This window comes from Dasypus novemcinctus, chromosome 26, assembly GCF_030445035.2.
Source record: "Dasypus novemcinctus isolate mDasNov1 chromosome 26, mDasNov1.1.hap2, whole genome shotgun sequence".
Lineage (NCBI taxonomy): Eukaryota > Metazoa > Chordata > Mammalia > Cingulata > Dasypodidae > Dasypus > Dasypus novemcinctus.
In genome coordinates, this window is record NC_080698.1 from 200,334 (window position 1) to 212,351 (window position 12,018).

Here is a 12,018-nt window from a genome sequence, read left to right on the forward strand (position 1 = left end):
CCATGGTGATAAAGACAGCGGGTGGCTGTGTGTGCTGGGAACGTGGATGTGAAGCTGAAGGGCAACAGGAGTCCTTTTCCTGAGGGAGGCCTGTGGGTTCCATCTTTCTCAGAAGCATAACAAAGTAATATCTACTTTATATATTTGTGTTTTTGACTAATAATTTCTCTATAACAATACAACTTTTGTTAAATTTGGCATTATTTTTCAGAGCAAGCTTGATTTCAGACAGAATTTTCAACCTAGAAATCTTTAGTCTATCTCTTAGCATGAAAGCAATATTTGGTCTTTTAATAAATTAAATTGGAAAAATTGTCTCAATTTCTCATTTTAAGTAATTTAGTTGGGCCCAAAATTCTATATATATATATGCACACATATATAAACTGGGGATAACTGGGTTAAGGAAAACTTGTGGGAGGCAAAGTTGGGCAAGAAAAAGAGTCAGGAAAAGGTAGGAAATGGTAGAATATATGCTGAGAAGTGGTAAGTTCTTTAGAGAGTTGGGCTAGAGTGTTCACAAGGGAAGGTGGCAAAAATAAAAGGAAAAGGTGGAGCCAAGTGGCAGAAACCTTAAATACTCAGTGAAAAAAATTCAGACTATTCTTTAGCAAGCAGGGCCATTTAAAAGGCAATTCATGATAAAAGAAATGTGGATAAAATGATGTCCATTATTGATGCTGAGAAAGGAGACGTAGCACTGCCCAGTCCTTGAGACCAGTCTGTTCCTTTGAAAGAAAAACTGATTTGGATTGTGAGTACTTGTTTCTGAGGAATGCCCTGCAATGATATATGGCAATTCAGAATGCTTGGGAAGTGTTTTCTCATATCCAGCCGTGTAATATTTACTGCTTTTTTACCGCTATGCTCTGAACCTAATTTTAGGGGAATTGTACCCAATGGAAATGGGCATATTTATTTAGTTTTCTATCCAGGCAATGAAACATGCATGTTTGTACTTAGGAAGAAGTAGAGGGAGGAAGTACAAACAACCTTAGGTAAAGTAGTCATGAGAAGCAGATTTGGCTCAACTGATAGAGCGTCCGCCTACCACATGGGAGGTCCAGGGTTCAAACCCTGGGCCTCCTGACCCATGTGGTGAGCTGGCCCATGCACAGTGCTGATGCGTGCAAGGAGCGCCATGCCACACAGGGTTGCCCTCCACATAGGGGGAGCCCCACACACAAGGAGTGCACCCCGCAAGGAGAGCCACCCTGCACGCAAAAAGTGCAGCCTGCCCAGGAGTGGCGCCACAAAGACAGAGAACTGACATAGCAAGATGACGCAACAAAAAGAGATACAGATTCCCAGTGCCACTGACGAGAATGCAGACAGACACGGAAGAACACACGGAATGGACACAGAGAGCAGAGGGCAGGGGGAAGGGGAGAGAAATAAATAAAAAACAAATCTTTAAAAAGTCATGAGGTAAAAGTGACCCGAGCAGTTGAGCGCCTGCCTCCCACAGGTAGGTCTCAGGTTTGTTTCCTGGTGCCTCCTAAAGAAGACAAACCAACAATGAGCAGACAACAGACATTGAGCAAAAATAATGAGCAGACAGAAAAAACAAGCAGACAAGGAGCAAAAGTGAGCAGACAACAAGCAGACAAGGAGCAAAAAAAAACAAAAAATGAGCAAGGAGTGAATGTGACTCACGCAATTGAGCACCCACCTCTCACATGGGAGGTCCTGGGTTCAGTTCCTGGTGCCTCCTAAAGAAAAAATAGACAATGAGCAAAGAAAAGCAAAAACAATGAGCAAAAAAAAAAAAAACCCCAAAACAACAAGCAAAAAGATGAGGGAGCCATTTGGGGACAGGGGGTAGAAAAGTAGTAGTTATCCTCTTGTATAGTTAAAGAAATATATGCTTTGAGAGGTCAAGTCTACGTAATTAGAAATTGTCAAAGGAGTGATCCAAACATGGGTCTGTCTGATATTTATGAGATTTGCCAGTCTTATAGCACTGCTCTTTGAAGCTTTCAGAGTCTACAGGAAAGGGATATAAGTGCTGAAGGCTAGTAGATAAAGATAGTATGGCTAGAGAGAAGTTACAAGTGATATTGGCTAGCATGCAAAAATAAGAACAAAAAATGGGCCAAGAGGAGGATTCCTTATCACTAGGCAGAAATGTCAGAGTATGTGTGACATGGCATCCTAAGACTTAAGTGAATGTGAGCCTAAGGGAAGATTAGTAGCAGTGATTTTATCAGAAGTGAGTCATCTGACATCTCTAATCAGAATTACCCCCTTTATTTTAGCTGAGGTCATCTGTTTGCTTTCTCTGATGTGTCAGATTCAAGAAGAGATTGATTCTGAACAAATGAAACATGCGTGAAGATTCTGACCTGACAGCGTGAGCTTTGGATTTTACAACTCAGTGGTGGTGGAAATGGAAGAAGGATTTAACAGTCTGTGTTTTCCTTCTATAGCAGCACTTTCTAAACCTTCACCAACTCTTAGAAGGAGAGGAAATTGCAAATACTACTCTAGGGATCCTGAAGTGGAAGGAGTAATTTTTTTTGAAGTCGCCTGTTTTATCTTTCAGCCATTTTTTGTTCATTTCCACATCTATTAGTTTAAGTTTAAAATTGTGTTTTAAATTATTTTACTGATTAAGTTTCTCCTTACTCCCACCCTAAATCTTTAAGTAGAGTCAGCAATATGAGAGGATGACACTTCGTATTCTGGCTTGGCAGGCTCCCACCCCCCAGCCCAGCCCAGGTACCCCAGTGTGAGTAATGGTCAGTCCCCGGGTCGGAGCCACTGCGTGAGCATCTGCAGAGGTTTTACGGATGACATGAGGGCCAGCCACGGTCCTGTTGGCTTCCCGCTCTCTGCAACTCCCTCACTTTTCTTGCTCCTACTGTCCTCAGGTATGGATTCCCTATTTATTAAACTGCTGGGGTTTCTTTCACTTGATTGGCTTTTTAAGGGCCTGGTCTCTTGATTTGTCCCAGCAGTTTTATTTTTAGAATTTCTTTTTTGTCTTACCAGGGAAATGTAATCATATGTCTTTTATCTATCTTGTTCTAGCAGATGCATATTTTTTCCCTCATAACCCTGCTTAATATTTCAAGGCATAATTGCTGTGTAAAAATATGACATAAATAGGCAGGCTTAGTCTGGATGTTGTGCTGGTCTGAGTCAGTGTGAAGGCCCCGATGGGTGTGTGTGCTTGAAGAGGCGGGGGTGCTGCTTTTAAGATGCCGTTTCAGCCCCCTGGATGGATGGGAACAAGCTCAGGCCAGCCAGCCCATAAGAAAATGAACTTCAGATTGTGAGTGCCGCTTCCGGTTGTGGTAGATACATTTTCTAATTATTCCTAATTGATTTCTAGATTTTGTTACAGTTTTTTTTTGACAAGAGTGTTCAGTGCCTTTTAGTAATTTAACAACAGCGAGAATTTCCTTTGTAAAGTATTTTTATACCTAAATTTATATGAAAAGGGTTATTGCTGATTTACTGATACTGCAAATTTGGCTCATTTAAGTCCTTGAGTCCTTTGTTTGGGCATCATTTGTGCCTTCCCAACCTATCGTCTCTCCTGAGACTCCAGTGTCGACCTTTAACTGGTCTAGTTTTGCCTGATTCCATGTTTCTCTGTTGTTCTCCTGCAAAGCCATCTTTTGTACCAATGCAATTGCATCCTCATCTTTTGAATGACATCTATCTACTAGAAAAATAGCTTTTTATATGGGTGTTGCAGATTTTTAAATTTTTTTTTTTAAAGCTAACATGTCATTGTATCTTTGTAACAATTCTTGGGATAGGGAGCATGAAGATTTTTAAAAAATGTTTTGTTAGAGAAGTGGGTTTACAGAACAATCACACGTAAAATACAGGATTCCCATACACCACCCACCACCAACAACTTCATTGGTGTGCAGCATTTGCTACAACTGATGATAGCACTTTTTTGTAAATGTGCTATTTTTTAAGCAATTGTTACTTTGTTACAATCGATGAAAGATTATTAAAACAGTAATTTTAACTATCATCCATAGTTTACATTAGGTGTATTTTTCCCTATCTACCACTCTATTATTAACACCTTGTATTAGTGTTGTACATTTGTTATAATTCATGAAAAAACATTCATATGCTTATACTAGTAATTATAATGCATGGAGATTTCTATTACCTGTTTTGTAAATGAGGAAACAAGATACAGGTGGATGTGACTTGTAGCTTAGTGGCAAAATCAGGCCTCGACCAGGTCTTGGAGCTTCCAGCCCACTAAACCTGCTGCTTTAATACCCCAGCAGTGTCTAGAAACATTTTCTGGAAGTTGTCCAGTTTTCTGAATAATGGGAAAACTTAATACACAGTGTGAGTTGTCTACAAAGAAGATAGCCCCTAAATATTTTAGAATAGATTTTTTTAGAGTAAGTCTTAAATTGAAAGAAGAAACATAGGATTTTCTGTATTTCCAAATAGGACAGTCCTGTTTTAGACAGGTTGAAGTTGTTTTTTTTCCTGAGTCAGAGAATGTAGCGAGCAGCTGTTTTCATTTTTCTCATTATTTCTAGGGATAGTATTTTATCCCCCCTCCCCTTTTTTTAAAGATTTATTTGTTTCTCCCTACCCCCTTGTTGTTTTGTTGTTTTGCCCCTTTTTGTTAAAATATTATGGTGGAATATTGTGAAGAATCACACCTTGTGGTTCCTATTAGATATTTGTGTTCATGAGATTTCTCAAAAGTACTAGTAATAGGGGTCTTACATCTATTGTCAGTTCTTGAAAAATCTAAGAGAATTATACATTTCTGTGAGATAAAGTTGTATGTCAAGCTTTGTTACTTTTGGCTGGAATTCACCGAACCTGATTAGAAGCTCTGTTTGGCAGCAAATGGGCACAACCAATTAGTTGCCATTTGTTTGTAGACAAAGGAGTTGGAGGGAGGAAATAGTCAAGTGAATGTGGAGTCTCCTTGAGAACTGCTGCAGTAATGGGAGATGTCCACCAGGTGGCACCAAGAGCTTGCCGATGCTGTTGGATTCTCAGCTGTACCTGGAACACTTGAAGCCCATTTAGCACCCCTCGCCCACCAGTCCCTGTAAATTGTGCTCAGCTGGCTCTCCCTCCTTCTGGACCCCACCTTCCCCTGCACCCCACAGTGCTGTTTGTGCTCTGTGTTGGTACCTAACTGCACGCTCTGCAGTGAAGGCTGTGGGCCTGGGCTGCTCTAGACGGTAAACTTCTTGAGAGCCACCCCAATTGCACTTGCTCTAAAGCTTATTCCTTTCTGTATTCCCAGCAATGCCAGAAACAGGCCCTCTGTAGAAGTAATATCTGTTGGTGATTTGTTGCCTAATTGTGGACTTCCAAAGAGCTCACACTCAGCATATTGTTTGCTTTGAAGATTAAGGGGAGGGTGAATTTTTGTGTCTCTAAATTTTTAGTATAATGTCATAAGCTTCACTCTAAACCGCACCCTGACCAACCATTTTTAGTAACTTCAAAGATGGTTTTCTTGGGAAACGGACTTTGGCCCAGTGGTTAGGGCGTCCGTCTACCATATGGGAGGTCCGCGGTTCAAACCCCGGGCCTCCTTGACCCGTGTGGAGCTGGCCATGCGCAGTGCTGATGTGCGCAAGGAGTGCCGTGCCACGCAAGGGTGTCCCCCGCGTGGGGGAGCCCCACGCACAAGGAGTGCGCCCATGATGAAAGCCGCCCACCGTGAAAAGAAAAAGCAGCCTGCCCAGGAATGGCGCCGCCCACACTTCCTGTGCCACTGATGACAACAGAAGCGGACAAAGAAACAAGACGCAGCAAATAGACACCAAGAACAGACAACCAGGGGAGGGGGGGGGGAATTAAATAAATAAATAAATCTTTAAAAAAAAGAAAAAAAGATGGTTTTCTTTTTTCTGTTTTTTTAACAAATCAGTTTTATTGATGCATACTAATAAAGCATACAGTCCTTCCGAAGTGTGCAATCGGTGATATTTGGTATAATCACATAGTTGTGCATTAATCACTTCAATCATTATTAGAGCATTTTCATCATTCCAATAATAACTAATAGTAATAAACCAGACAAACAAAAACTCAACACCTCTCAATTTCTCTTTGCTTTCCCTGCCATACACAGCTGCTATTCTGTTTCTGTCTCTCTAGTTTATTTGTATTTCTATTTTGTATAGATGGTGTCAAGCAATATGTAGTACCTTGTGTCTAGTTTCTTTTCCTTAGTATATTTCCTCTTTTTTTTAACCCTTACTGGAAGATTATTAATATATTACTGTATTCTACTGTACATTATTTGCTTTGACTGTATTTTTGCCTGATGTTGACATCTTGTCAAAGACAATTACAAAGGAACAGAAATCATTCCTGTTGATGGATCTTTCGTTCACCTAATTTTGGCAGTAGGACCTCCGTGTGTGACAGACTGCAGATAGCCGTAGAATTCCAAGGGCCTTGCTGTGTGCCATGTAGGTAGGAGCTCAGGAAAAGGAGAAAAGAGTCCTCCGTGGTAGTTGTCATCCCTCTGCCTTGCACTGATTCCAGACAGGGAAACCACAACCATTTTGTCTGACCAGGAAAGAGCACAAGGGAAGGCCCTAGAGGTACACTAATCCTTATGCATATATTTTAGTTGGATTATGTCATTTTATTGAGGACCATTACGGAAATGGATGTTCAGTTTTTCTTTTTCAGAAAACAGATAGGGCTTTTAAACCAATTGGAAGGAAATTTGAAAAGGTTTCATAATAACATTATTTCATTATTACAGCCAAACTACACAGGTAACTAAGTTATGTTTTCTAGTCTGACCCTGACTCTGGCTTCTTCATTGTGTGGATACTTTTCCAAAGTGTTTGATTTGATGACACTTTCAGAAGTTCTGTGGTTTGTAGCAGGCCTAAGAGTGTGCAAAACTCTTAAGCAAACAGCATTTACATTTACTAAATTTAATTTAAAAAGATAAGCCACAGTCTAGGTGATTCCAGAGATAGTAATACTAGTATGGTGTGCTTGGCTGCTTCTCCAAAGGCTGTTTGTTTAGCTCCCTAGTGAATTTGATAAACTAGGGCCATATTTTTATTTCTAGAGCTGGGAGTAGCCAAGCTGGCAGTTTTGACCTTTGGATGTTTACAGTTCTAAATTTGAGATGAAGGAGGGGAAATGACAGCTTTTTTTGCTTATTAAAAAACCCAGGGAGCAAATGTATCTCAAGCAGTTGACAATAAGCAAAACAAACAAACAAACAAACAACTCAGGGAAGCTGATGTCGCTCAGTGGTTTTGAGCAGTGGCTTCCCACACACGAGGTCCCAGGTTCAATCCCAGTACCTCAAACAAAACAAAAACCCAGGGCCCACTCATAACATTCCTTTGTCCTACAAACAGCAGAAAATGTGACCCCAGCTCTTAGGGGTGGCATTTCTTTAAAGAATGTAATCAGAATCTACCTGTTAGATACCCATCCTCTCTGCCAATCTGTGTTTTGGTTTATCATTACCTTTGGGTGGTTGAATTTAAATGCACTGGGATGGGGTTGAGTAGCTTTATGTGCACTTTTGGAAATGCATCTATTAAATCTTTTCAGGAAGAATTTGGAAGCTGCCAGCACAAATTAGCATTGCTAATATGACTGTTTTGCTTTTAGGTCATTGGTGAGGACAACGTGGCGGTCCCCTCACACCTCTATAAGGTGATCCTAGCTCGCAGAAGCTCAGTGTCTACTGAACCGCTGGTACTCGGGGCCTTCGTGGTACCCAATGAGGCCATTGGCTTTCAACCCCAGTTAACTGAATTCCAAGTGAGCCTCCAGGAGCTGGAGAAATTGTCAGGACTGGTGTTTTTCCCTCATTTGGATAGAACAAAAGATATTAGGAATATCTGCATTGTGGACACCTGTAAGCTCATCAGTTTCCAGGAGTTTACTCTGTTCCTGAGCACAAGAAAGATTGAGGGAACCCGATCAGTGCCTAGACTCCAAATGATCATGGAAAATTTGAAGAAAGCAGGGGTCGAACCTGATGATAAGTTCATCAGTCTCTATGAGAAGAAACTGGAGGAGCTCATAGCTCTGGAGCAGTCAGGCGCCCAGGAGAAAAAGCCATCCTAGTTTTTATCTTAGAAGATGGGTGACATCATTTATAACGAAGCAGGCATGCCTTTTTTGGGTTAACATATTTTAGAATTTAAGACTAAATTTCCACCCAAAAGATGAAAGATCTACGGTTCTAGGGGCAGTCTTTCATTTGACTTGGGAACCAGTTACCAAGGAAGCTGCTGACCCTGCAGATCCAGGGCTGCCCTGTGTTGAGTTGACAGGACTGACTGTCCACACAGAGAACACTGTTTGTGTCCCTCTGGTTGTACAGTATCTGTAGGCTCTATTTTCATGCCTCCAAACCAACATTCTCTCTGAATCATGCATTCTGCTCTGCCTTCTTGGAAACCAGTATTGTACATTTTCTTTCCCTTAGGATGTAAGTCTTCGAGATGGCTTTTAGAAATACTCTGTGTTACCTTGTCCACATGTACTTTGTTTGGCGTCTTGTTTCTCCTGTGGACCTGCTGTTCCTCTACTCCTTTCTGTGTAGAAGCTCTCAACAGCTACATTTCCTGCTCACCTAGTGTGCCCTATATACTACCTTCAGTACTTTACTTATATTGTCTCACAACAACCTTCCGAAATAATACCATTATCCCTGTTTTTCCTGTGAGGAAATTGAGGCCTAGAGAGTTAATTAACTTGTCCAGAGTTCACCTTTCTGAAGAAGTCTAATAGCAGGTAGGAAGCGCTCAGAGCCAAGAGAAGAAAGCAAGCATAAGGTTGATTCGCCTCTGTCCCCTGACATGGAGACCTTTGACTCAGATACATACCTGTGCCATGGGTATCTGGTCCTGGCTGGCGTGGTGGGAAGGACTTGGTTTCTTGGCTGCCAGGAGAGCCAGAGGCCCTTTATTGTCTTCCGGCTGGAAGCCTTTTTAGCTCTTTGGGAAGAAACAGTTACAGAGCCAAGTATCTGCAAATTAGAGGCAATGCTCCGTGGGAATTATCAGAGCCCCTACTTGCCAACAGGTATGCATTTTTTTAGTACCTATATGGTGCCAGATAGATGAGTTCTTTGTTTTACAGGTGAGCTTTTTGTTCCAAAGAATGAAGAGCCTCTGAAGGATCTGTGCCCACAGAGTCACCAGCTCTTGATTTGCTTATCTTTGGGGCCGCTTGCCTTCCCAGGTAGCATAGGACAGGTGGTACTTTGGGCCAAAGACAGTTATCATCTATGGGGAAAGCAGTGGCTCATTTTCTGAGCCAAATCTCTAGATTTGGGATTACAAAGAATCCCTTCATGGGGGCTACCATAAGTTAGGCAGCAAAACATCTTGGGGCACGGGAACTCGTCTAAGTGTGTTAACCACTGATGTTTTTGTGTTTATTTCTAGCAGAAATACCAAGGCATACAATAAAGATAAGACGATGACTGACCTTGTTCTGCTCCTTTATTTGGGTAAAAACAAATAAATTGAGGGGTCAGAATACAGTAGCCTGATTTATACCATTCTCTTTTATCACACTGTTCCATATTAGCTTTGCTTCTGTCTCCTCTTGGTGGAAAAGTGATGGTGGGCCTGGGTGTTACTCCAGGGCCTGGAGAGCTTCCGCCCGTGTACACAGGAGGCAGCCTGTCCTGCTGTGCTCTGCTGACCTGCACTGCCAGCAGCTTGTGGTCACTCCTGGGCTTTTCTCACCACTGCCTCTTCACCTGGATGGTGCAGAATCTTGAGTTTTAGATCAATAAAGTGTCTTCAATTTTTATTTCCTATGGAAATGCCACCTAGTCATGAAAAATAGTGATGCATGCTTAAAATACAAAACTGTGTCTCCCAGTTCTTATTTGGTGTACAACAGTGATGCTTGAATTGCTGTCTCAACACTTGTATTAAGAATTCCCCAGAGGGAAGCGGATGTGGCTCAAGAAATTGGGCTCTCATCTACCATACTGGAGGTCCCAGGTTTGATTTCTGGGGCCTCCTGGTGAAGGCAAGCTGGCCCGCATGGAGAGCTGGTGCAACAAGATGATGCAACAAAAAAGAAACACAGGAAAGACAATGAGAGATAGAACAAACCAGAGAGCTTAGGTGGCTCAAACAATTGAATGCCTCTCACATGTTGGAAAGTCCTGGGATCAGTTTCTGGTGCCTCCTAAAGAGGAGATGAGAAGACAAGCAGACACAGAAGAATGTGCAGTGAATGGACACAGAGCAAACAGTGTAAGTGGCAAGGGGGGTGGAAATAAATAAAATTTTTTTAAAAGTTCCCCAAAGACAAACTCTAAAACATAAATTGAATTTTCCTCGATTAGATTGCTTCAGCTTCCCTCAGTGTAGCTGTTGGCTGGTCTGAGCAGGTGCCCGGTTCTGGGTCTTGCCCCATGTTAGGTGTCTCTCCATCAGAAGAGCACCTCATTCCCACCTGGCCAGGTCCCTGCCTTGGTGGTACCTCCCATCTCCACTTGCCCTCAGTCCCTGGTCTAAGGGAAAGGCTGCTCTGGCCGGAAATGCTGGTTTGGGGGGCTCTTCTGATGGAAGCCCTACCTGTGTGTTGGGGGGACTCACTCCCTAATCTTTCTGTTTTCCCAGGGACATCTTTGTGAGACTTGAGGCTCTTTGTTCTCTGGCATGAGACTTTCACCAATGTATGCAGCAAAGTGGACCTTACACATTAGGGGTCACAAAGGAGAGAGATTGGATATGCTAACCCTTAAACACCTGCTGGCATTCCTGCCCTTCCCACCTTGGCCATCAAACAGCTGAAACCTGTGTCCCTCCTTCAGGCCTTGGAATGGAGCCCAGCAGGAGAGTGTAGGTCTGCTCCTGAGGGCACAGCTCCCTGCAGAGCTGAGCTCAGCCTGCAGCCTTCCACCTGAAATGCTGCTGAGCCCAGGCTTGAGTGTATCCTCTGGCCTCATCCTTCTGAGTATGTAGGTGTCGTTGACGACAACTTCTCAAGCTTCCGAGCCTGTGCTTGACCCATGTCTGCACCCAGGTGCTAGCTGTTCTCTTCCCTACTCCACACCTTTACCCTCTGTGCCCTCCCCCTCCCGTTCTTCCCTTCATCTGCTTCCTTGTTCAAACTTACTCTGAAGCTGGTCAGGGGTGCCTCATGCCAGGAGCTCCTGCTTCTGCCTCCACACCCAGTCTTTCGGTCTGGCCTTCTCTTCTAGAGGTGTTCATGGAGACTGGAAGGGGACCTCGTGTTTCTCCTTCCAGCCCAGCCCCATCTTTAGGAACTGACCAGCAGACCCCAGAGTCTGCTGTATCATTCAGGGCCCTGGGGACTTGGTGGGAGGCCAGGCTCTGTCCAGTGTCCCGAGTACACAAGGACGGCCCAGGAGCTTGTCCTTCAGTGCGGAGACCTCCAGGGGCCACTGTGGCTAATGCCACACTGCAAGCCTTGAGTCTGAAGTGTGACCCTGCCCCAAAACGCCCTTCCAGCCCTTTAAACCACAAAGAACTTGGTCAGATTCAAGGCATCAGACTCCAGATTGCTACAGAACCAGAGTTATTTGATTCAGTGGGCCTCCTAGTTGGCTCAGACCAGAATAGCCTAGGTAACTTAATTTTTCTCCCTTTTTTTTTTTTTTTAAAGATTTATCTATTTATTTATTTCTCTTATGTCTCTTTCTGTTGTGTCATCTTGCTGTGCCAGCTCTCCGCATGGGCCGGTACTCCTGCACGGAGCAGCACTCCTGCGCGGAGCAGCACTCCTGCGCAGGGCAGTACTCCACTCAAGCCAGCACTCCACATGGGCCAGCTCGCTGCACAGGCCAGCTCGCCTTCACCAGGAGGCCCTGGACATTGAACCCTGGACCTCCTATACGGTAGATGGGAGCCCAATTGCTTGAGCCACATCTGCTTCCCTCCCTGACTTTATTTTGAAGAAATATCAAGTCTACAGAAGTTTTGAAAGAAGAGAACAATGAAAGTTTTTTGTTTTTGTTTTTTTAAAGTCATAGATATTGATACTTCTTAATCCTTTAGTTTGTATCACCTAAGA

The 12,018-nt window shown here is 43.1% G+C and overlaps 1 protein-coding gene across 1 annotated transcript in view; it reads left to right on the plus strand.

Annotated features, from left to right (window-relative positions):
* EXOG (exo/endonuclease G) overlaps window positions 1-9,446 on the plus strand; it is a 35,413-nt gene extending 25,967 nt beyond the window's left edge. Inside the window, exon 6 of the mRNA XM_004478387.4 lies at window positions 7,615-9,446. Within this exon, the coding sequence (XP_004478444.1) occupies window positions 7,615-8,076 (462 nt within the window). The 3' untranslated portion in view covers window positions 8,077-9,446. The remainder of the gene's footprint in view (window positions 1-7,614) is intronic.
* Window positions 9,447-12,018: the final 2,572 nt, after the last annotated feature.